Raw genomic sequence first — 26,509 nt, 5'->3', positions numbered from 1 at the left:
AATTAATTCCACTTGATCTACCAAGCATTGATTACTACGAAAGGAATCCATAAAATGTTAACATTTGAGTTCATAGTTTCCAGTTGGTTTAATGCTGATTTAATAAGTAGTAGACTTGGATGGCTAAGATATAAGATATTTAAGGCAGATTCAGAACTTATAGAATCCATAATAGTAACAGGTCTTTTGATGCAATTTTCTACCACAAAACTTAATACGTTAAGGATAGCGTTTAACTCGACTGTGTAAATGGATGTTAATTTGGGGAGTTTAATTAATATTTTATTATGGAGAGTTTAGTATTAATGGTTGAGATGGAAACAGTTCACGGAAAAATAGTGTTGACATTTGCTAAACAATCTCTCTCTTGTCATTTCCCCATTACTAAGGATCGTGATTTCTTCCAATATTCCTGACAATTTTTCTTCACTGGTCTCTATCTTCAGCTGCTCTGAGAGCTTTGCAGAATAAATTTCTAGCTGAATTCCTAATTTGGTCTGACCATCTACTTGGTGATCGTCCTCCTGATTTTCTCCCCAAGACGTTTCCATAAACAAATAATCTCTCCAAACTATCGTCACTTCTGCGAACCCCGTGACCAAAAAATTGCAGAATACATTGCAAACATATTGTAAAAAGCCTTTTTTTTATCTAGATTTGGTTCAAAATGAAAACGGTTGTTCTATGAGCTGTCCAAGATATGCGCAGCATTCTTCTCCAGCATTACATCTCAAAGACATCCATTTTTTGGCGCTCGCGTCCGCGAATCCAAGTCTCTGTCCCGTATAGAAATATTGAGAATATAAGGGCATTCGCCAGTCTCATCTTGATATTTTGCGAGATAGATCTATCTTTATAAACTTTAGTTAGGCGACTCATCGCATTTTTGCCATAACAATACGTCTCCGAACTTCTGCTTTACAGTTACCACCATTATTTTTGTCTTAGCTTTATTGATTTTCAGACCAACTTTATTGCTTTCGTACTCAACTCTTTGCAAGAGATTAAGCATTTCTTGCTCATTTACTGCTATAAGTGTAGTGTCATCAGCAAATATAAAATTTTAGATTTTCCTACTAGCCACTGTTACTCCACCAGACCATCCATCTAAAACGATCGTCATGACCTGTTCCCCATAAATGTTAAATAAGTCAGGTGACAACACGCATCCTTGTCTAACACCTCTTTCGGTCTTGAATTGGTTTAAGAACTTCTGATCTAGTCGTAGTGTTGCTATATTGGACTGATACAGATTTTTAATAAGTTTCACCAGGTACATTGGTGTGCTCATTTCTATTAAAATCGACTACAGATTTATCCACCTTACACAACCAAATGGCTTTTGGTAGTCAACGAAGCATATAATCATAGGTACTTGAAATTAGATCTAGACTTTTCAATGAGTTGTCTCAGGTTCAGAATTTGCTCCCGTGTACCCTTACCCTTTACAAACCCCGTTTGTTCCTGAGGTATTTGGTAATGTAGATAGGTTTTTAATCTGTTTTTGATAATATGCAATAAGATTTTACTAGCATGTATTATTAGTGAGAGTGTGCGGTAGTTTTTACGTCTGCTAGTAGTTCCTTTTTTGTGTAGCGGGATATAAATTAAGGTACACCAATCAGATGGCCATTTTCCTAAATTCCAAATAGCGATACAGATAGAGTGGTAAACAATAAGTATCTGGAAATTGAAAGTCAAGTTTACTGAGGTATCTATTGACCCTATCATAAAAAAGAAGGTCAAGCCTAGAATGTGTTGTAAAAATATTCCTAAATCTGTCTAAATTTACGTAGTTGATAACAGAATCCATAGGATTTGCCTTTATTGATGCCGCATATGTTAGTGATAGCTGTTTTCTTAGAAATTCCAGGGAGACTTCTTTAGCGTCACATTGTAAACATTATGTAGGGCTAGTCTAAAAGGCAACTAGTATGGTTCACAGAACACTATTTTGTATTCGATCGAGCTGTTTTATCTTATATGGTTTTGGATCTGATCAATGACTTGTACATAAGAGTCAGATTTTTACTATCTGCTTAACTATTGACAAGTACTTTTGAGATCATGAATGTGGTAATTCCAGGATAATCTGTTGTCAAATGTGATGCTTAAACATTTTATTTTCTAAACATATTTTTAAACACTTTATTTATAAAATAGTGCAATTATATAGATACATAAAAAACGTCATTTAGAGAGACCATAGAATCGTTCATTTCTACGTGTATTAGTAGCATAATTACCATGCTCATTAACGTGACAATTTTGATTTGACATGTGAATGTAAAGTTCGGTGAGGTCTTCATTTGAATTAACTTTTGTGGAAAAATTAATTACAGTATGATAAAACAGCAATTAATAACGAAGATTACTTGTATATAGATATAAAAGTAAACAAATGGTTGCAAAACAGTATAAATAATTGTAAAATATTATAACTATGGTTTAACTAACAGACAACCAGAAAAAACAATTTAATATTTGTGATATTTTTAATGCCATAATAAGGATTATTTAATGCAGACGCATTTAAAAAACGATCCCCAACTAGATATTTAATTAACTTTTGAATATGTAATATTTTTGTTTAAATCTTAATTCTTTAAATCTTCTGCAAATAAATGTAGAAGGTATAAATATAAATATAAGGGGGGAACAAGGCGGAATTAAAATCGATGATTTTTAAGTCATCTTAGCACTGCGGATGTACCGAACAATACAGAAGAACTACAAAATCTACGAAAATCAACTCTACGAAAAAGTGACTTTAAATCAAAATATCATAATAGAAAAAAAAAGCAAAACTTATAAAACAGAAGATTTCTAAGTGGTCGAAACCAAAATTCAGATTACTACGTAAATTGCATTCTACGACATATCGATTCACTTGGGAAAATACCTTTTGTGAATTGGTTTCTTATACTCAAAACAAACGAGTAAATAAAGATATAGAAAACAGTTAAGATTTGATTTTAAGTATAGTGCCTCTACTATTTGCTTATACATATGTATTTCGTCCTAGCAAGACCCATCAGAGCGACTGATGAAGAAGCCCTCTTAGGTAGTGCTACTACGAGATACATTTGTACCTTATATTAATAGATTTCTAGTGAGCCTTTGACTATGAAGAGGTAGCAGCTACTAGTAGAAATGAAAAACATTGGTTTTAAACTAAGGGAAGGAAATGTGGAAAAGATCAATATCGACGTAGGTGTACGACAAGTAGACAGCCTTTCCACAATACTTTGTAACATAACCTTAGATAGAGTGATTAAAGGGAGTAACGAACTGATTAAAAGCTACTTAACACAAATTATAGGCTGTGCAGATAATCTGGTACTAGAAACAAGAGACAAAAGTTTAGAATATACGCTTAAGAACCTAACAAGCAAACCAAGAATCACGACACTAAAACTAAATGAAGAAAAATATTCATAAAAAAAAATAAATATTTAAATAGCCAATATATATATATATATATATATATATATATATATATATATATATATATATATATATATATATATATATATATATATATACTTATGAATAATAATGGACCATTCAAACAACAGGAATACAGAAATTAAGGAAAGAATAAAAGCCAACAATAGAACGTCCTGCATTCTAAAAGATAAAAAAAATCAAAAAAAAACTAAAATCAAAACATACAAAGTGTAAAGTCAACCTTCATAACCTATGTGACAGAGGCAATGTGTTTAACTAACAGATATTAAGACAAAGTATAAGTTATAGAAAGGAAAATACTTGGAAGAATCCAGGGACAAAAAGTACAAGAATGTACAAATGAACGGAGAGCAAGACATTTAAAGAACCACAGGCAGAAATGGTTCTAAGGAGGGGAGCTGACAAACCAATCAAGAAAATGTTAGAGTGAAAACCAACAAACACGGAATAATTTTGAATAAAAATATTTATTAACACTTTTTTCGTAGAATGAACGGTTCTCTCAGAAACAACTATTGAAGCGACTGGCGGTTTTGGATGTTTTAAATTTTGATTGTTCGAATGTGTTTTTTTTTGGGGTTATCAACATTGACATTCGTAGCAAAATTTAACTTGTTCGTATGATTTTTAAAGGCTCAGTGACTTTTTTGTCTCTGACGACTGAGTAATTAGTAATTAACCAAAAACACACAACAACGTGTGAAGGAAGATATTGTTAAATACCAAATACGCCAAATAAAAAAGTCTGAAGGTATCATCAATTAATGCCAAAAATGATGAAGCGCAGATTAAGATAGTTTGGTCATGTTCAAAGTCAAGATGATAATTATTCAGTACGAACAATTGGTCAGTTTCAAATTTCTGGAAGGAGCGAGAGAGAAGGATCAAAGGAAAACTGGGTATAGAACCTTAGGCAGGATATCTCAAACAGAGTGGTATATTTTAAAATACAAAATTTACATGAGATATTTATTATATAGAAAAAGGGCACAGATAATGAGTTATAATATAGTTAAATTATTACAGATTAACCAAAGCAAAATATAAAAAACCGATTGGTTCTGAGGGTGAGAACCAAGCACTAAGAAGACATTGGTGTGTCATTATTTTAGTCTTTTAAGCAAAACACTTTTAAGGTAAAAGAATATACTTGTCGATTAAAATCTTATATACTAAAAGGTTAAGCCTTTTCTTGTGCGCAATACCCCTCCTAAACGGTGATAGATAGAAGAATAATTTTTTCGAATAATTAAACTACCTAATTATTGAGTAGATTCCCCCTAAGGTTTAAAATTTAAAAAATTCGAACCGGTTTAAAAATGGCGGCCATAAAATGAATTTTTCCTATAGTAAAGTATAGGAATTCAATATTATACACAATGCAACAACGCGTCAATTCTCGAATGCTGGAATGCACCAACAAGTGTTTCCACTTAAGGAATAACGATAATGACCACTCAAAATTCGGGATCCTCCTGTCTCCGATTTTAATTTATTGGGTCTGTTTTACACTATCTGATGAGTTGGTATTTTTTTATTTTTATGTTTAGTTAGAAAGTATTCTGTTTCCAACAAGTGCAGCGTGTGTGAGGTGTTGTGATTGATATTTAGAGATTTAGACTACGTTTTGAGTTTAATACTTGAAGAATTAAATAATGAGGTAAGCATTACTTTGTTTTTAATTTATTAGTTAGAAATATATTATTAATTTTGTTGGGAATAAGCCACAATTTTACTTTAAATTAGGTTTATTTTAAATAAATAAATAAAAAATAAACTTATTATAAAGTAAAATTGTGGCGTATTCTCAAAATAGTGGAACAGTAGGCGGTAGTGTAGACTAGCGCGGAGCATCATACTGTTTTCTGTATTTTTTAAATTTAAATAATATTTAAATATAAATTTAGTTAGTTAGTTAGTTAGAGTTCTCAAACCGACTTCTTTTTCTTAAACGTGGCATTTTACAATCTAAAATATGCAAAAAAAAGTTACTTCCGGTTTTACTTCCGTTTTTTATTTAAGAGGGGCGGAGTCTAACAATCGTATTGTTTCCGTTTCCTAATGTAAATCTTCCTGAAAATACTAAAAAACTACTGTATCGATTTTCAATTTAAAAAAATTGGCGTCGATACAGTTTATTTTTAGGATTTTTGGAACATTTACACCAGGCGACGGAAACGATGGATCGTTAGACTCCACCCCTCTTAAATATCAGCAAAACTTACATCAAAACTCGATGTCGAGTTGGTCCGCTAGTTAATATTAAACTACTTAAGTGGGAATAAATTCAAATTGTGTTTAATACTTAGTGTTATTATCATGGTAATGTAATAACTTGCACAAGAATAAAACATAACAAATATAATCATGTTATTGTATACCTTAGTAAAATTTAAAGTGTTTTATTGTAAAAATAATATAGTCCGCCTTACTCGTTTTATAGAAATTCAAGAATTCACGATTTCGTAGTAACCCGTAACATAATTTACTTTCACTGAATTCGATATACCGTACCTAATTGTTTACGAAATTTAGAGTGTCTTAGATAATTTAACAAACGGAATCAATGGGCCATCGTAACATTGACTGGGTACAATATAATATCCATTACCGTGATATCACGCAGTGACAAATTTGATCGTGTATTAAAAGAGTACATTAATTTTTTTCTTATTTGGAGAGATAATATGCTATTGTTTTGAATACAAAATAGTTCTTCAAAGAGGTACTTACGGTAAAGAAATCTAACTTTGAAATATAATAAATACATGCTTTTATTGTCGTTTTTATAGAGAAGGAGTAAACGTACGTATTTTAAATAAAAAATGTTATCATTTTCTTATCTGAGATATTACTTATTAACAAAAAACAAACTTTTTCTACGCAAAGTTTATACGCTCCAAAAAAAGTAACATAGAAGTACCAGATGTTATTTCTTATAAACACAACACTTGCTTCTCAGGAGAAGGCATGGTCAACCTGTTTAAAGAATGTTTTTCAAAAATTTACAGCAATAAAACCCTTTTATCCAAATAATATTATTAATGATTCTGGCTGCATGGGAGTTTTCCCTTATGCCAAAAGAAAATTGCATTTAAATAGTTGTATATTTGATATATACACTAAATTTTTACAGTAGATATCTCTACAGGTTCTGAGCCAGATAGATTACCTCCCATTTTTCTTAAAAATTGCAGTTTTGTTAATCAACCTTTCCTAATCAATCAGAATATCCAATCGTTCTTTTTCTGATATCTTTGCAGCCGACTGAACGACAAGTCACAGAACATAATCGAGTTAGATGCTAACTCGATGCAGAACTCCTTGTCATAAATCATGTAACAGTTCTTACATATAGGCCTTTTGTTAGGTTATGTTAATATACTCCAGTCGTCAGAGACGAAATTGTCACTGACCGCTTGAAAATGATGCGAACAAGTTGAATTTTGCTGAGAATGTTTATTTTAAGATAATTAAAAAAGATTAGAAAAGTTTGCTACTCCTACCACTGGACTTCCTCCCTAAACCCCCCTCGTAGGCGAGGAAACAAGAAAAATCAATTTACTAACAATCTATAAACTGTAGAAAAAAAATGTTTCGTACAAGAAATATAGCAGAGATAATTAAAAAAAAAATGTTTAGTGGCACTTTTTCTGCAGAATAAACCATTCTTTCAGAAACAACACTTAGAGCGACCGGAGATTTTCAAAACCCATAGCATAAAAGCACGTGGTGTTCCTGTGTATAAAGGTATAAAAATGCTTATTGAAAGCTTAAATTTTTTTATTTTAAAGAAGATCTAACAGTTAGCCCAAGACTCCAGAACAGATCAGAGGTAATGTAAGTCGATAAAACCTCACCAGCTACAGGGGGTCACGTAAGATGCCCCCATTTTCAGTTTTTAATAATCAACAAGTTAACAGTCTAATTGCATTTACCTTGCTAAATTCCATGAGGATTATATTTTAATACGGATGTCCTTCCAATGTTTTTATGTGGCCATACAATGTTTTTAACAACTTTTTATTAAACTGATGATGGAATGATTTAATTCCGAAAAGATCTTCTTTAAAATAAAAATTTTTAAGCTTTTAATAAGCATTTTTTATACCTTAATACACACGAATACCACGTGCTTTGTATTCAACAGGTATACTAGCCACTCCTGGATATCTCCACTTCATGGTTTGTTCCAGTTTCACTTTTAACCATAGCATAAAATTTCGATTTTGAGTTTTTCACTTTAACATTACAAACAGTCTAAAATATTTAAAACTTCTATAAGTAGTTATTTAAAAAAAATACGAAAATAAAGAATAAAGTGCCTCAATTAGCAGATTTATTTTTTTAATCTTTTTTATTTCTGTTTTGTAGAGTTTTATTTTTGTATTTCTCGATATAATTGTGGATTTAAGGAGATTAAGCCCAAAATAGTATCTGTTGGCCTTGCAAATTCTGCGGTTTACCTCTGCGGTAGTATTATTTTCAGTGTTAAGGAGCGCTTTCAGGTATACCAATTCGTTCACTGCTTCGCTGTCGTCGTTTTCTATAACGAGTGATCGTAGGGTTTATGGCTGCGTGCTTATTTTTATATATTTCGTTTTTTCGTGTTTATTAATAAACCTATTTTTGTAGCTGATTCTTTTAATGCTAAATACGCCTCTCGTACATCGTTTTTCGTTCTCCCAACAATATTGATATCATCAGCATAGGTTAGGATTTGCACTGATTTATTATACATATATTGCACAGGTTGAGATTTGTCACATACCTATTACTTTTTCCAGAGCCAGATTGAACAATATACAGGAGAGAGGGTCTCACTGGCGCAGCCCATTATTGGTTTTGAAAGGTTCAGACAGTTCCCCCTGAATTCGTACTCTACATTCAACCTTTTCAAGAGTATCTTTTGTTAAATTTACCAACTGATTTGGTATTCCTAGGTCTTTTATTGTTTTGAACATTTCTCTTCTATTCACAAAGTCGTAGACTGCTTTGTAGTCTATAAATATGTGATGGATATCAATGCCATGTTTCTGTGTTTTTTCCATACGGCATATGGCATATGGTGCCATACGGTGACATAGTACTGTGGAAAATATTTTATACACTGCATTTAGAAGCGTAATTTCTCTGTGGTTAGAGCATTCAAAGATATTTACTTTTTTGTACATGGTGCGAAGTATTCCAATATTCCAATCATTGGGAAGGGATTTGTGTGTCCGTATTTCTTTTATATGCTGCCTCTAGTTTGTATTATAAACTATTTGTGTTTACATTCCCTGCTTTTAAATATGCGGCTTATAGGGTCAGTTACAATAAATATTGTCATTTCCAATAACAGTTCTTACTTACATGTTCATTAATTGTTTTACCATTAATTTCGACATTGTTCTAATTTCAATTTAAACGCATGTAAAACAATTAAATGTAAAAAGTTTTTCCTTTTGATTTTGTTTCTTTTACCCTATAATAAGGATCTGTAATCTACGAGCAATATTTTAGAGATTTGTCAATCGAGGACTTCCATTTATGCTTAAAACTTGTTGATTTAAAAAAAAATTTCTTTTTATCAACAGGTCCTCGAAGACACTTTGTCTCAGAACCATGTAATCGATGTAGAGCCATTCCAACCAATTCCAACGGTAACTTAAACATCCTAATTTATAATAACATATAATGTAACATATCTATAAATTAATAACATTTAAAGGGTTTTCACCCATATATTTTAGTGGCTCATAGCATGTATAATTTGTTAGACGGATGATGGAATTTACATTCCGAAAACGTTCTGTAATGTATTTGTGATATAGCCCGTTTGGGTATTTTATTATATAGCTTTTACTAAGGATTTGAAAAATAAAATTATGATACATAGTAGGTATACAGCCAGCTACAGGAACTTAGTTTCTTAGTGGATTTTGATGATTTTTCTTCTAGAAAGAGCGTTTCGCTAATCAGAATCATTAAAAATCCAGAGAAATTTTACAAACATTAATCTTTAAACCAGTATGCTATATTCTTGTGATAAATTCTTTAATAGACCAGAGAACTAAGAATTTTTCCGTGATATTCGTTGATACAGGTCTCTAACAACTGTTTTTTTTAAAATTTAGTAATAACAATACGTAATAAAGAAAATATGCAAAAGATTAAACGTCATTTTTGCCTTATAAACAATATATAAACAATGTAAGACCGCTGTTTGATTTTAATTACTTAAGGTGAATACCAGTATCATCATCATCAATCAGCCCTGAGTTGTCCATTGTTGAACATAGGCCTCCTCTAGACTTTTCCATCTGCTTCTGTTCTGCGCCTCTGCTATCCAATTGGTCACGATTCTTTTGAGGTCGTCGGTCCATCGCGTTGGGGGTCTTCCTCGGCTTCGCTTGTCAGCCCGTGGTCTCCACTCAAGCAATTTTTTTGTCCAACTGTCGTCTTTCATTTTTGCAACATGTCCTGCCCATCTCCATTTTTGCCTTGTAATATGTTCGATAATGTCTTCCACTCCGGTTCGTCTACGAACGTCCTCGTTTCTTATTCTATTTCTTAATCTTATTCCAAGCATTGATCTCTCTATCTTTCGTTGTGTCCTTCTCAATTTTTCGGCTGATGTTTTTGTGAGAGTTAAGGTTTCTGCTCCGTATGTGAGGACTGGTAGAACGCACTGGTTAAAAGCTTTTCTTTTTTAATGGATCGGTATAACACCAGTAAATTATATTAAAAAGTGACAACATTTTACTATAAAAGCATAGAAACTTCTTTAAACTGAGGATTTGCAAAGTTATATTTGTTAATTTGTTGCTTAATTATCGCAAAAACAGCTTCAAAAGTTTATCTTTTAAACATTTGTATAACTTTCTTAAAATAATTTGGCTTAAGAGTAAGGACCATGTCACAAATATTCAATTTTAAAAATTTCAAGAAGTTTCACTTAACATTTAGCGCAAAATCTAAATTGTTTTTTATTTGCTAATGTCTCTGGTCTATAATATTTTCAGTTCCTTAGAGTCTTTTATACTTAAAATCTACTAATTTCGAGTTCTACATCTAAGATACTACGTTGGTTAATTGATTAATTTTTTTAACGAGTTTCTGTGATATATGATATTATGATATGAATTAAATATTTTATCTCGCTGGATTTTTTTTCTATTTTCCTTTTTTTTATTCCACACATTATTAATTGAACCATTTATACTCAGACAAAGTTCCTACATTAACAGCATCATCAACCGTTACTAAGTCAATGAAAAACTGGTGCTGAATAGGTGGAATCCACTGAAGAAGTTTTAGCATATCCATCTTCTTTGCTGCTGTAACTGGCCTGGGAGAATAATACAGTCGGTCCATTGACAAAGAGGTGCGGGGTCTTCCTTTGGCTGATTTCTTCAAATCCAAACTTCTAAATTGCTCAATATTACTAAAGGTTTCCTTGTACAAAAATACTTTGGGAAAATTGCCAAACTGTAGCCACTGAACTTGTAACCATCTAAAAGGCATGTTATCGGCGTTCACCTTTCGTTTTGTGATAGACTTTTCCAATGTTTGAGTTGACCAAAAATCATCTCGTTGCATTTCGTATACATAAAACTTGTTTTTTCTTGCATTACGTATTATGTGTATCCAATCTTGTCATCATCATAAGTGGCTCGACAATCCGTTGTGGATCTTGGCCTGCTCACAAAGAAGTCGCCACTCCTGTCGATTCCTGGCAACTTCCCTCCATCTTCTAACCCCTAGAATCTGTAGGTCTTCTTCCACATCATCAATCTATCATCCAATCTTGTGGCGTGTATATTAAAGTTGGTTTTGAGCACAAAGTCCCTATCGTTGGGCAAGAACGAATGGCCAGACACCATAAATTTGTGATCTACTTTAGTAACACTGTTGTTAATGTTTTTAACTATAGCATTTCAAATCAGTGACAACTTTATATTTCGATTTTGGCCTGTGCATGCGTCACTGTATGCAATGATGTGTTTATTGTCGGCACAGTGAAGCTCGATGTGTTTCATGAGGCACGAACCAATTTCTTGAGATCCGCGGGACGCAATAGTTTCATCCCATGTATACATGAACGCTTGGCCGGTTGCAGTGTGGTGAATCCCAAAGTTATACACGTACATGTTACGTTTATAATAAGCGACCGAGGTAGAGAGCTTGGGAAACGCCAGAGCTTTCTTGAGATCGAATGTGAAAACCACAGTATCTTTTGAATGTTTTGACAGTTCTGTGTCTTCTTTCAAAGACATTCTTGCTTTTTCAGTTTTTCGCAAATGCAGCTGGTGTTTCGTTTCCAGAGAATTTTTTTCTGGTCCATCAGGTAAAACTGCAACTAAAAGTTTGTACTTATCACAACGTACACATGTGTCCTTCCTATTTGCGTGGAAAGACAAATTAAATTCTTTGTTGAACACGTCTCTGTAGATGTGCTCTTTAACCACTTTTTCTGGGGCATACCTTTTTCTTCGCAGTACCGTAGATATAGATTGTAGAGTTTCCTAATGTTGAGCTCAGGGCTTAAGTATTTTCTGTTTGGGTTATTAGCCCTAGTGTAATGACTATTATATCGAGGAAATAGTTCAATATGTTCCCTAATAACATTTAGAGCGTCATCTGATGTTTTGTTAGCACACAGGTTTTTTCCACGGAGATCTTCGCGCGGAGGCTTACACAGTTCCTCTTTTTTTAAGAGCCTTTGAAGTCTTCCGTTTGATATATTAAAAGTATCCAACAAGTACTTCTTACAAAACTACGACACTCTCTGATTTAACATTTACAACGTATTTGTATGTTACAGATTTTGATCCCTTTGATGCCTCGGTATGCTTATTCGGGCGGCGTTGTTGTACTGGAACTCGCTGGACAAGTCCCGAAATATAAGCATTTTGATGAGAAAAATCCCCCCAACTCCAAAAACGAGAGAACAGCCCTTTTCTGTCTAATTCACTAACAAAATTATTGCAGCGTTTTACACACCCACAAGTTGTATTTTGCAGTCACAAGTCTTTGCGGGTATAACCTTGCCTTTGTTTGTCAGATACTCCTTCCCAGCATTCCTCTGTGTTTTACGTTTAACTCGCTTATGATCGCCATCGTGCCGTACACGTTTCTTGCCTTTTCGTACATTATTTCCGTCACTGACTGTATTATTTTCACAAATATTATTTACACTATTCATTGTTTCTGTATACAAAAAAGCAAAAAAAAACACACTTTTTCGTCGTTAATCTGATGCAGTTATCGTGAATTAGGTAAAAACCATACAATACAATACGGTTAGAAGAACGTCACTGTTCACGACAGCGACAATCGTAGAACTACTGACAGCGCACGGGTCAGGCACGATGACGGGTGGTGTTATGAGTTATACCACTATTCCACGCGGCATTTCGTTCAAAGGAAAAATAATACACCGTTATTATCTCACTAACCTTGAATATTTGAATTATACCACTTCTCTATGGAACACATTGCACCACTAGGTACCCACAACTGGTATATCTCAAAAATTCAAATTTTGTGAGTTATACCACTTTTCCTCTGAGCGGCTCAATTTTCTGAGCTCCAAAAATTTATATTTTTTACCGATATTTTTTTAAAAACAATGTATTTTATTACAAAAGGACCAATAAAACGCATAACATTTTTTACCTTTTTTTTTCAACAAATCAAATCAAAAGAGAAAATTGTTCCTTTTAAACTGACATTTGTTGATTTTTTTTTATAAGTAAACGGTTTTATTCGTCCTGTTATTTAAATACATATGTTATGAAAAATGTTAAATATACAATGTTAAAATTCATCGCAATACTAAAGTTATCTACAATCTGTAAGCGACTTTTGAATTTTTAACAAAAGTTTCTTCTTAATATCCAGGTCAAAAGTAATCTAGTTGAAACAGATGGCCCTCGAGGTAATAAGATATAAATTATATAAAATGCCTCATTACTTTCACTTGTACGCTTTTTTCTTAACGAGATTATTTTTGGCTTGATCGAGAACAAACTCTAATCCGACATTCAAATATTTTCGTGGGAATAATTTCGGTAAAATATTGAATATTTTAAAACTTTTGGACCGATGTATATTATTATATTAATATGTACTTTCAAATATATAGAAAAAGTGTTAAAAAAGAAGCAAAAAATGAAAATCGTAGCAACAAATTTTTACCGTACGTTAATAAAGATAATATTATATTATATAAAAATCATTAAAAACAAAATAACTTTATTCGCTGCTAATATTTTTTCTTTTATTTCGGACTTCCTTTTTCCGAATTTGCTTATTGTAACTCCCAGGTATTTGAAGTATTCTACTTCTTCAAACTCAGAGCTTCCTATTTTGATTTTTTCTTTCATTGGCTTTTTCCCTAATCTTAATATTTTTGTCTTTTCTTGATTGAATCTTAGCCCCAGTACCTCCCCTTTCTCTCTTATTTCTTCTAGCATTTCTTTCATTATTTTTCTGTTCTTTGCAATAGTAGCAATATCGTCTGCATATGCAATTATTTGACCACCTCTTGTTCTGAGATTTCCTTTATTTATATTTCGTAGTACATATTCTAATGCTATATTAAATAGCGTTGTTGAAAAGGCATCTCCTTGTTTCATCCCTTTATTTATACTGAATTTCCCTGTCTCTCCTCTTTGTGTCTTTATGCTTATTTTTGTAGTTCTCGTTGTCATTTCTATTAATTTTCTGAGTTTATGTGGAATTTTTAATTTTTTTAGTGCTATCATTAATCCGTTCCTTTTAATTGAATCAAATGCCTATTTGAAGTCTATGAATAACATTTCCAATTCTAATTTTTATTCGTTTGCTTTTTCCATTATTTGTTTTATTGTGTGTATTGCATCTATTGTAGATCTTCCTTCTGTGAATCCACATTGGTACTGTCCTACTGTCTTCTTGGTGATCTTTGATAACCTCCTTTTTATTATTGATGTCAATATTTTATATATTGTATTTAGTAAAGTTATTCCTCTATAATTTTCACATTTTTGTTGGTCTCCCTTTTTATGTATTGTTATGATTTGCCCTACCTCATAGTCCGCCGGCATTTACCCTTCTTTCCATATATTTTCTATAGTGCCAGTGTTTTTCCTATCTGTTCCCTTCCTCCATATTTTATTAGTTCCATATTAATTCCATCTTTACCAGGGGCTTTTCCATTTTTGCTTCTCTGTATTACTTCATCCAATTCCTCTAATGTTGATTCTTTTGAAATTTCGATGTCTACTTCATCTCCTTCGTCTGCTTCTTCTTCGTGCGCCGTTTTCTCCTCGCAGTAAATATGCATTTTTTTTTTTAGAAAATATGCATACTCTGTTTATCGAAAACTCACACATACCAATCGTTACTTGCATGCAAACTTTTATCATCCTCCTTTAAACATTAATTCATACGTTATTAATATGCTTGTCTCCAGATAAATACACCTTTGCCATGATTGTGTTACCGCGAAAATCACATCAATAGGAGCATCCACAGACATCAATCTCCCACTCAATCTTAACCCAAAGACTTAGACTCTCATCATATGAAAGCTTTTCTTACTTACATCAAAGGTAATTACTATTTAAATGGGAATAAGCCACAATTAAAGGTTAAAGTACGTTTATTGACGTTTCAATTTCCACTTCGGAAATAGTTCTCAAAATATAAACATTAGTGTTAAACAAATTTTGTTTTTTTGTTACTTGGTGAAAAATTCTTCTAATAATTTAATTTTATCTGACTCATTTATATTGACAATTCAGACATACATCATACATTTTAAAATCAAAGAAGCGGCTCTTATTATGCTAAATGAGACCAATTGTGTCGCAAATTCCTCGGCAGAATGTAGTAGGATCTGGTTACCCATATTAAAGGAGGAAGTTATTAAAAGGAAAATACCAGTATTAGTAAGTCGGTAACATATAGAGGATACATTATTTATGTTTTTTTAAATAACAAACATGTAAAATCAGAATTTGGTGTTTATTGAAAGTAACCTAAATGCACGACCAAATACTTACCATGTCGGGATAGTATTATGAGATTTTTTTCCTGGTTTTTCCCTCATAATTTACTATGGAATCACTAACAGGAGATTTTTACTGTCATCACGGCATGTGTTTGTCTTTTTAAAGACTAATTACATACTATGATTTTTTCTGACGGATATTCTCAAGTTAAAGTTGATTTCATGTAATCGAATGAACTATCTTATAAGTAAAGTCGTCCCAGGAGCGAAACTCAACAATATTAGCAATATCATTTTAAAGTCGTCTACCTTAAAATGTATAATGTACGTCTGAATTGTCAATATAAATAAGTCAGATAAAATTAAATTACTAGAAGAATTTTTCACCATGTAACAAAAAAAAAACAAAATTTGTTTAATTTACTAATGTTTGTATTTTGAGAACAATTTCCGAAGTGGAAATTGAAACGTCAATAAACGTACTTTAACCTTTAGTTGTGGATTATTCCCATTTAAATATTAATTACTTTAACATGCCACAAGAAAATAGCTTCAGAATAATATCACAGGTGTCACTGACAAAATCAACAAAATTCTAAAATCAAGACGAATAAAGACTATATTTACCCCCCAAACAAAAACTTTCATCTCTTGTCCGATCTATCAAAGACAACATTCCAAATGAACAACACGGAGTTTATGAAATTCCTTATGCAGACTTCACCGGATCCTATATAGGCCAAATAAATCGTAGAATCCAAAATAGCATTTATTAACATTCCATTTCTCTTCGCAAATCCGACTCAATTTCAGCTCTATGTCAACACCATCTTCATACAGGTCACAAAATTGATTTTGAAAACTCTAGGACCATAACCTTCATCTGATTCTATAAACTAAAAATTATACGAGAAGCTATAGAAATTGAAAAAAATGCCAATTTGTCTCAATAAAAGAGATGACGGCACACGGTTACCTTCGACTTGGAGAACTCTTATAAAGAAAATACCGTCCCCTTCAACCGTCATCAAAATCCTACTGTGAAAAATGTTCGCGCCAACTCACTCGCCAATCCCCATGCTAATCCCGACGCCAACCTCTACCCAAACTACGTCACCATCGATGGTATAAATGAGCCGTCCTCTCTTCCCAGCACCAGAAATGCATTGATTAGTGATTAGTGTCGTAGCGTATGTAGTAGTGTTATCATATTAATGATAATCGACGCGGTTCAACCCAAAAGTCTATTAAGTTTAATATTAATTCCTGTAAAAGTATTAATGTTAGCTCTAGGTTTAGTCATTAAATTATTTTAATAATAAATTTTTTGCATATATACCAAGTAAATATAAGGCATGATCTGCTGCATATCTAACCTGACATCATGTTTTTCTACTGTCCCCTTCTTCTTTTTTATGTAGACCTAACTCTCTAGTTTTTTAATGTGCCTTTAGTAAGTTGCTGTTTTATCGTTTTTGTGGTCTTCCTCATGACCGTCTTGCTATTGGGAACCGTTTCTTACCGTCTTTACCATCCTATTTGTTTTCATGATTATTTTCCGGCATATTATAATCGTTTCATTTTACTCTTATATTTCTTACCCAGTTCTTGATGATCTCAACCGTGCATCTATGTCGTATATTTGTACTTTTAGATCTGCCTAATAGTGTCTTACCATCAATTTTTCAAAGTGTTTTCATCTCTGCTGTTTCTAACATCCTTTTTGTCCTTTCTGTATCGAGGCGTGTTTCTGCCGCGTCTGTCATTATTGGTCTGATGACTGTTTTGTAAATTCTACCTTTCATTTCTTTACCGATATTTTTATTTCTCTATATTGTTTCATTTAGGCAACCTACTGCGACTCTGTTTGCTCTATTCACTTCTTCTTCTTCATGCATTTTGTCTTTTTTTCGGAAAATTAAAATGGTAAATTTTCTGGCGGTTATATTAAATTGATGCAGCATACATTATAAATCATCTTTACTTTGAGAGAGTAGTATTGCGTCGTCTGCAGAGCATATTATTTTTTTAAGTTGTTTTTCTCCCATTTGGTATACTTTTTTAGTTGTTACTTTTTTTATTACTGTATTAGGCTAGTTATTTATTTTGTAATTAGTCAAAGGCCTTCTTCAGACCAATTTACCTTATATTTGCCTTATGCTTCATTATATAAAGCAAATATGTTTATGATCATCGTTATTGCCATATGATATGTCGTATGTCGCTATACGTTCATTATTAACGAAGATGATGTGTAGTGCCTTTTTGGTAGTCTCTTTGTTTGTTTTTTTATCTAAATATACTCGTTATATCCTTCTCTTTAATTTGCTATGTCGCATGTTAAGATTCGATCAGTTGTTTATTTTGTACTCATCCAGAGGCCTTCTTTAAGCCAATAAATAAATTTTTTTCCATTTTTATCTATAGTGCTCCATGTTATCTCGTATGTCGCTATACGTCATTAATAATGAAGATACTGTGTAGTGCCCTTTTAGTAGTCGCCTGGTTTGTTTTTTCTATCTTAATATATTTGTTATATACTCCCCTGTTATTTGCTGTGTCGCATCTTAGGATTTGATTAGTTGTTTATTTTGTATTCAGCCAGACGCGTTCTTTAAGTCAATAAATCAAAAAAATTGTGTTTTAGTTAAACTATTTTTATCCATAATGCCCTATGACAGTTCGTATGTAACTATGCGTTCATTATTAATGAAAACACTGTGCAGTGCCCTTTTGTTAGTTGCTTTGTTTTTTTTTCTTAATATATCTTAATATATTCGTTATACTCTTCCCTTTCATTTAACATATCACACGCTCCAATCGGACCAATAACGAAGGAGATAATTATGATGTAATGACCTGTTGGAAATGCCACAATGTGTGTTTTTTATGTCCCAACATATTTGCTACCAGCTCTCCTTTTCAATGATGTATCATACGTCACGTTCCAACGAACTATTCTACCCCCACCACAAAATGCTCAAAAAATGACCAGAATGAACCTTAGCATTTTCTTATATGAATTTACATGGGAAATGAAGCACAAATGGTTTTTTGCAGGTATAGCTTTACAACAAATCGATAGACCCAGGAATTAAAAATTTTTCTATTTAAAAATCGTCGTCAGGAAAAAACTCTATTATGGTTTTACTATTGGTCTAATACTCGGTGCTCGGTGGACCAAGACAAAAATATTATATATCTATTTGGATGCACACAAAAGTTTGTCTCGCTAGCACAAAGTAAAATTTCCTTATCTTCAATCGATTTTTAAATACATACATTTTCTACACATGATATTTTTTACATTATTTATGTTGTTACTCTTTTATATATAATAGAGTTAACAGCCAAATAGATGGATTTCTTTATATTATCGAACAAGAGCGTTAATTAAAAGAATTTTATCGTTCTGTTAACGTTTAAATCTTTATGAATAGCGGAAAAAATAACATACCTTTTGTTAAGTTATTTTAAGGTACGTATAATGTCACGTGTTTCTCTGATATCAATAGATAGTTATGATATGGGATTAAAAGTAATTTTTTAAATATTGAAAAACTATTCACAAAGGAGATTAAAAGATATGAGACTTATGAAAAATATTTTTCCTAATCGTTTTGCTTTAAAATAACACCATATCGCCATATTTAAAATTTGTGTTTATTTTTTGAGGTAAACTTTAATTTAAAGTCAGGATTAAATTATAAATATAATATGAACATTTTTAAATATATTTTATATTAACATGATGTTTACTGTTATTTAAAATAATACAGCAAAAGATCGAATATTTCAGATTCACGGACATCATCGCCAAAAGCATAGTATGCCAAATTCTCGTCTTCGTATAGCATAGTGTCGACCGGTATATGTCCGAATGTACCACCTATATCCTCGTCGTGGATTCTTGCTATATAAATGGTTGTATTTATTGTACTCATTGCATGCCAGTTTGAATGTGCAGGATGGTAGTCATCACTATCGAACCATTTTGGTAAAAGGGTGGTGTTTGTGCTAACCCATTCGACCGTGGCTCCATCCACAACAGTTAGAATCTAAAAAGTAAATTCTATTTTAAACACTAAATATTAAAATTAAAAAAATGTAAAGCAAATGAATGCACTAAAATGTGTAAAAGAGTACATACAACTGAGATCAAATTGTGCAATCGGAGCTTTTTGCACAAACAATTTTATAGTAAATAATGTTGTTTGACGTATGATATGGTAAAAATTGAAAGTAATGATGGAAGATCCGTTTGCATAGCAATTCGGTTTGCAATGTCAGTTTGTAAGACATTATTCATTGTTATATCAAGGACGTCATAACAGAAAGAAGAACTAAACATCATTAAAGAATTAGAAAAACACATTATTAATCTAAGCTAAATATATGGACCTACCGAGGTACCAAGGAGGACTTTTCAGTGGACAAGATTTCATCAAGTCATTTTATCTAGAATCTTTTAAGTCTCCAGTCATCAAATTACCGTAAAGAAATGTTTTTTCTAATTACTTGTAAAAGTTTTTTTTAACGGGACTATGGGGTCATTAAGCTTAAAAATAGAAGACCTGGAAATAGAAATATACGTTTACATAGATTCAAGAAATATATAATAAATCACGAAAAGACAAAGTGATACGTTAATAATAATTTACAGAGTGGCCCAAAAGTCTGAAAACGGGCAATTATCTCATAAATTGCTAGTCATAATTGAACAAAATTTGAGGTACACCTATTTTGGGATACGGAGATTCCATATTTGATATTGCAATGTTGCCAGATTAACAGTTTCTCTAATATTATTAGTAACTTTGGTTTTTCAAATTCATCACCCTGTATATTCAGTCATTATTGAAATTACTATTCAATAGGAGTTTAACCATATGCACACTTATGATTTTATGTAGTCTGGAAGGTCTTAAATACATAAAACAGAAGTCTGGCAACGCGTAATTGTCTCAATAAATGTTTTAATACTAATTATTTTCAACTACATTAAAACGTAAAAATTAATAGATTACAACATTTATTAACAATGGTTACTTTATTAAGCGTTCAAAATGTGCTCTCTTTGTGAGTTGACAGTACTTTAATCGATGATAGAATGCGTCTACCACATTTCTCCATGAATGTCTAGAAATTATTCGAGATTCATCGATAATTCGTTGCCTTAGCTCTGCAAGACGTTGCAAAATTTTTCAAGTATCCCCAATAAAAATAATCTTTAGGATTGAAATCAGTTGAACGTGGAGGCCATTCAATTCTAATTCGTCTACCAATCCATCGTCCGGGAAATATCTCATCTATATAACTCCGAACATTTACACCAAAATGAGCTGGAGCTCCACCTTGCTAATACCATATCTGATTAAAATTTGCCCCAAACAAGTTTCTCAGTGTAGGTAAAATTTCATTTCTAAGTAAAATTTCGTATCTATCTGACGTTAAATTTCCTTCAATAAAAAATGGCCCAGTTAACTGAGTACCCACCATACCTGACCATACATTTAATTTTTGTGGTCTTTTAGTATGGTTTTCACGCATCCAGTGTGGATTTACGTCACTCCAGTACCTTAAATTGTGTCGATTTACACTTCCACACAGTGTAAAGGTTGCTTCATCGAAAAAGCATATATTCTGTTAACGAAATTTGCATCATTTTCAATTTTATACATCATTATTTCAGTACACTCTACTCTACGATCGAAGTCATCTTCACTTAATTTTGTATGGTTTAAATTTATTCTTACGTAATACAAGTAAGATTAAAGAACGACCTACATCATGTCCTTGTGCAACTCTGCGTGAGGATGTATGTGGATCTTCAACAAAACTTTGCATTATATCTAAAGTTTTGTTGTCATTCATAACTCTTTTTGTTCTACCTGATCGGTATTTTAGAGAAGCAATTTATCTTGCAGAACTTTTCGAAACACAACTACTGTCAGTTTTAGTTAATAATGTAAATGGTGAAAAAATGTCTCAATATCCGTTATATACTTATCGATAATTATTTATTGGTTTACGTATTTTTTGATACATTCATAAAAGAACTCACTTGTAGTTCATCTTATTCACTTTAAAAATATTATTTAAATTATATATAAACTTACTTCAATGTTGTCCGTAATACTGTAAGTGAAATCAGGTAAACTAGCATTGAGTCGTAAAACTCCTGCTTCCACTGGGCCTACTATGTAACCTTGATTTTCATCTCCGGACCAATTAGGATCAGAAGTATCTAAAGAGAGAAAGGCACGGGCTAGATATAATTGCCTACCATCACTGGCTTTAGTTCCTTCTACAACATTGGCGGGTATGGTACCATCAAAACTCACCCATTGTACGTAGTCAGCTATAAGATAAAAAATTATATTTAATAATAATATACTAAAAGTTCGGTTAGTTCTGGTTAAATTTCATTTATTGATATCTAGCCAGAGACAGTTAATATTATGTTTTTAAAAACGACTATTACACTTTCTTTAAATTTAAGTCAAAAGCGCTACATTAAAAGCTTAGAAATTGTTGATTACTATATGGTGTTCAGAAACTCTTTACAACTAAAACAGCATATGCCATAAAAGAAATGGAATACATACATAATATAGACTACATAACGTATTCGAAATACTAAAAAAACAAGACATGTATATCAGACATCAGCCTGATATGTCACAACTCATAACCTATGCACCAAATATAATGGACAAAAGAAACCTAGACAACCATTTGTTGAAATTAAATTTGTTGATATAATATTTAATCACCAGAGAAAAACTTTTTTGAATGTAGAATATATTGCCTAGAACATAGAATAGTTTGGTTACGTTTAACGACTATTCCTTGAAGAAAAAAAGGATATTAAAGTGAAAGACAAAAGATCCAAGGTTTAATAGAAAGAAAGGAATGCAAATATGCAGAGAAAAACTTGGTTGAATGTAGAATATATTGCCTAGAACATAGAATAGTTTGGTTACGTTTAACGACTATTCCTTGAAGAAAAAAAGGATATTAAAGTGAAAGACAAAAGATCCAAGGTTTAATAGAAAGAAAGGAATGCAAATAAGATCATGATATGATCAAACGATGATAATAAATAAATTGTTTCAAACAAGAAACACAAGGTGTAAGAATGGTGGCTGGTTATATATACGAAAATATTATGACAAAACTCATTTATATTTGGCAGCTTATATACATATCACAAATGACTAAGAAACACCAATAATATTTAACTTTTTTCAACAAAAACCTAATACTTTTTTGTTAATACATACCATTTGATTTATAAACTTGTTCTCTACAAATCAAGATATGCCATGAAAATGAATCTTAAAATTGACGATCACTTCAAGCGTTGTTTCGAAGAGAACGGTTCATTCTACACAAAAAGTGCTAACAAACATTTTTGTTTATAATTATCTCAACTTCATTATTTATTTGAAATATTTTTTTTGCAGTGTGCAGATTCTTAGTAAATCGATTTTTTTGAGTTTTTACCCCCCTACGAGGAGGGTTTTAGGGAGAAACCTGAGTGTAAATATGGTAAACTTTTTTGCACCTTTTTTAGGATTACAAAATTAATATTCTCTGCAAAATTCAGCTTGTTCGTGTGATTTTTAGGGGTCACTCTGACGACTGGACTATTTGTAATTGTTGGGATTTTTTTAAATAGTTCAACTCTGCCATATTTTAACTAGTGTTATTTATTCGATTCTTAGTAAATCGATTTTTTTGAGTGTTTACCCCCCTACGAGGAGGGTTTTAGGGAGAAACCTGAGTGTAAATATGGTAAACTTTTTTGCACCTTTTTTAGGATTACAAAATTAATATTCTCTGCAAAATTCAGCTTGTTCGTGTGATTTTTAGGGGTCACTCTGACGACTGGACTATTTGTAATTGTTGGGATTTTTTTAAATAGTTCAACTCTGCCATATTTTAACTAGTGTTATTTATGTATGCCATCTGGATCGAAGGCCAATCTGTTTTTTAAGTTCTGTAGTTCTTTTGCAATATGCAAGGTACGAAATGTCTTCATTAAATTAGTTTTCTCGCTTTTAGCATCTTCTTATAGTAATATAGAGCTCTAAAATAATTTTTACTTACGTTTTAAAATATTACCCGAAACCAACCTTGTCTACAACTTCGTTTTTTATGTCATAACATTTTCATACCTATTCCCATACTTCGTGTGAATCTCCATGCATATTGTTCGTAAAACGTTGACTTGGGATGTATGTTGGACTTCATGTTTACTTTCATTCTTTTTATGGCTTCTTTATCTTCTTCCTTGACCGTTAATTCACTTTCACATTACTACACATCATTGTAAGAATATATTTCGCAAACCTCCATATAGCTTCTTTCTGCTTTATGTTTTAATTAATTCCGATTTATGTTTCTCTGTGTACATTGACTAACTTTTAAAGTTTATAGTTGTAGATGTAATCACTAATCCAATGAAGGTAAAACTAAATACTGAGAATATGTTTACCACATATAATGACGGGAACTGATTCTTAAAATTCTTCAAGAGGGATTAGGAACATTGAATTTAGAGGGTTGAATTTTAGAAGGAAGTACTACATAAACGAGAAGAAAAACTTAGTAAAATACAAGAATATGAGAAGGGTCTCTGAAGACTGAAATGAAAAAATAGTTAAGCAAAATGAATTAATATGTTTATATTTCTGATTGTGGTGTCCAGGCTTTTACTACTGATGCGTATTTCCATAAAATATGTGAAAAGTACTTTATTTTTTATAAAAATAGTATCAATTTGACTTACATTGCTTAGCAGATACGTCGTAGACACAGGCTACAGCCAAAATTACTATTATCAGTTTCATGTTTCGAAATAAACTACTTACTTTCTAATATTTTCATTGATTTATAAATCGATACAAATTAAATAACTGTGAATTACATTAAGGTAAAAACCCTTCAAACGAAATGAAATTTTATCCTTATCTTAAGATCATCGGAATAAATATTTAGCCTTTAAAAACATATTTCTTATTTAAAAATAATCATCTGAATCTGTCATGCGAGGAAAAATGCTGTCTCACAATATTTTTGGAGATATGAGTTTATTAATATCTAGGTATCGAATTGTTTTTATGTAAGATTAAATTAAATATTTCTGTATCATGTAGGTACTTTGATCATATTTTATCTAATGAAAATTTTCACTATTTGATAATCGATTAGTAAGGCAAAAGGCAATGATAATATGAGTGTCATTAAAAATTTAAGTACGAATAATAATCCGAAATCCAAATGGTGAAAACGTATTAACCTTAAAAAATCAAATAAGTACATACAAAACATAAAAAAGAGGACATAAATACATTGTTATGAGTACAGTAAACGTATAGACCAGAACGTATTAATTTAAAAGACCTAAATGGATCCCGTCTCCTCCTCTCTGAAAGTCTAAATTATTATGAATACAAGATTTCTGAATACGTATAAGTAGGTGGAAAATTTAAATGTTGTTATTCTTGCTTGTTTATTATTATTATGACATGACATAAATAAGACATTAACATCTTGGCAGATGTGTTGTAGTTAATGATTAAGCTTCAGCAGCTCTGATAATCTGATTAGTAATATTTGACTCTGAGGCCTTTCTTGGACCACCAACCGCTCCATTTTGTAATCACATTGATAGATATGACCAAAGAACTTTAAAATATTCTAGAGTTAACTATATTAGAGAGACTCTGATTTGGTTTATTATACTATTTGCTTCAAACATATATTTGAATAGAAGTTGTCCAAGGGTAAGTTACTCCCAGCAAGATCATTGGATCAACTTCTGACATGCTTTTGAAAACACTAACTTGTTTTTGTAAAACAGAATATAATAGGTTAACTTGAGGGTGTATAAAAATGAGGTTATATTGTACAAACTTTGCACGGAATGCACACAAGAAACTTGGGACGCAATTGACGATATTAAAGATGATCCTGAAGGTGTAGATGGATCAATAGATAAACTAGATTTAAGTATTGTAGACATGCTTTCGAATACAATAAACTCCGTTGAAATATCCGTCGGAATCCGCAATAACCACCGTATCATCTTCGTATTTGATGCTCTTGATTTTTACGTCATTTACCTTGACTCTATCCTTGAAATCCTCCAGTGCCTGTTGAAAGATAAACTCGGAATAAAGATTAGATAGCAGAGGTGACAAAACACATCCTTGTCTAATTTCTTTACTAATTTCTACTTTTTCGGACAGCAACCTTCGATCCTAATTCTGGCATTTTAGTTCCGGTAATAGTTTTTTAGTAGTTTAGTAGTTAGATAAAATATATGAATATATTTGTCTGTTGGTCCTCCGTTGTTGTTGTCCAATCTTCTCGGTTCTTCTCGTATGCCATTAAAAAATATTTTAATATAATTTCTCCATTCTTTCAGTTTATATTCAGTCAATTCTAGCAGTTTGCCATTCGTATTCAAAATTGTGTGTAAGGTTATTCAATGTGAACTCTTTTACCTTTTTATGTAAATTAAAAAAAATGTGAATTTGTTCTTTTATTTCGACGCATTTTGTTTCCAGCCACTTCTCTTTTGCCTGGGTTATTTTTTGAAAATATTCTACTTAATCTTTTGTTTATCAACCACTGATAAAAATCAATCAAGCGCAAAATATTCAGAAAGATATTTTACCAAACCATTGCAGTGATGGTTCGTGGAGAATAAAAATGAACTATGAGCTAGATGCATTAATGCAGAGCGCAGATATCGTTCGATTTATAAAGTCACAAAGACTAAACTGGCTTGGCCACTTAGAAATAATGACAGATAATCAAGCTGTAAAAGTAACCCAGAGATGAAAATCGCAAGGAAATAGGACAAGAGGAAGGCGCAGCAAAAGGTGGATAGAGTATGTAGAGGAAGATCTTAAAACCATGAAAATCAGGCAGTGGCGAAGGAAAGTATCAGACGAAGAAGTTTTGCCGTCCTTGCCATCTTCTCCTTTCGGTACTCTTCGTTTGTCCAATAATTGTAAAATCTCTTGTGTTATCCATTCC

The 26,509-nt window shown here is 31.9% G+C and overlaps 2 protein-coding genes across 6 annotated transcripts in view; one reads left to right on the top strand and one right to left on the bottom strand.

Moving 5' to 3' along the window:
- LOC140436811 (uncharacterized) overlaps positions 1–26,509 on the top strand; it is a 321,169-nt gene that overhangs the window by 95,291 nt on the left and 199,369 nt on the right. The window lies entirely within an intron of this gene.
- LOC140435603 (uncharacterized) lies at positions 19,154–24,412 on the bottom strand. Its single transcript, XM_072524348.1, has 3 exons — positions 24,252–24,412; positions 21,574–21,815; positions 19,154–19,512 (listed from the first exon to the last, which is right to left on the bottom strand). Exons 1-3 carry the CDS (start codon positions 24,310–24,312, stop codon positions 19,216–19,218), a joined length of 600 nt encoding a protein of 199 aa, XP_072380449.1. The 5' UTR covers positions 24,313–24,412; the 3' UTR covers positions 19,154–19,215.

Source organism: Diabrotica undecimpunctata, chromosome 3, assembly GCF_040954645.1.
Source record: "Diabrotica undecimpunctata isolate CICGRU chromosome 3, icDiaUnde3, whole genome shotgun sequence".
Classification (NCBI taxonomy): Eukaryota; Metazoa; Arthropoda; class Insecta; order Coleoptera; family Chrysomelidae; genus Diabrotica; species Diabrotica undecimpunctata.
This window is presented reverse-complemented; position numbering and strand designations above follow the sequence as displayed.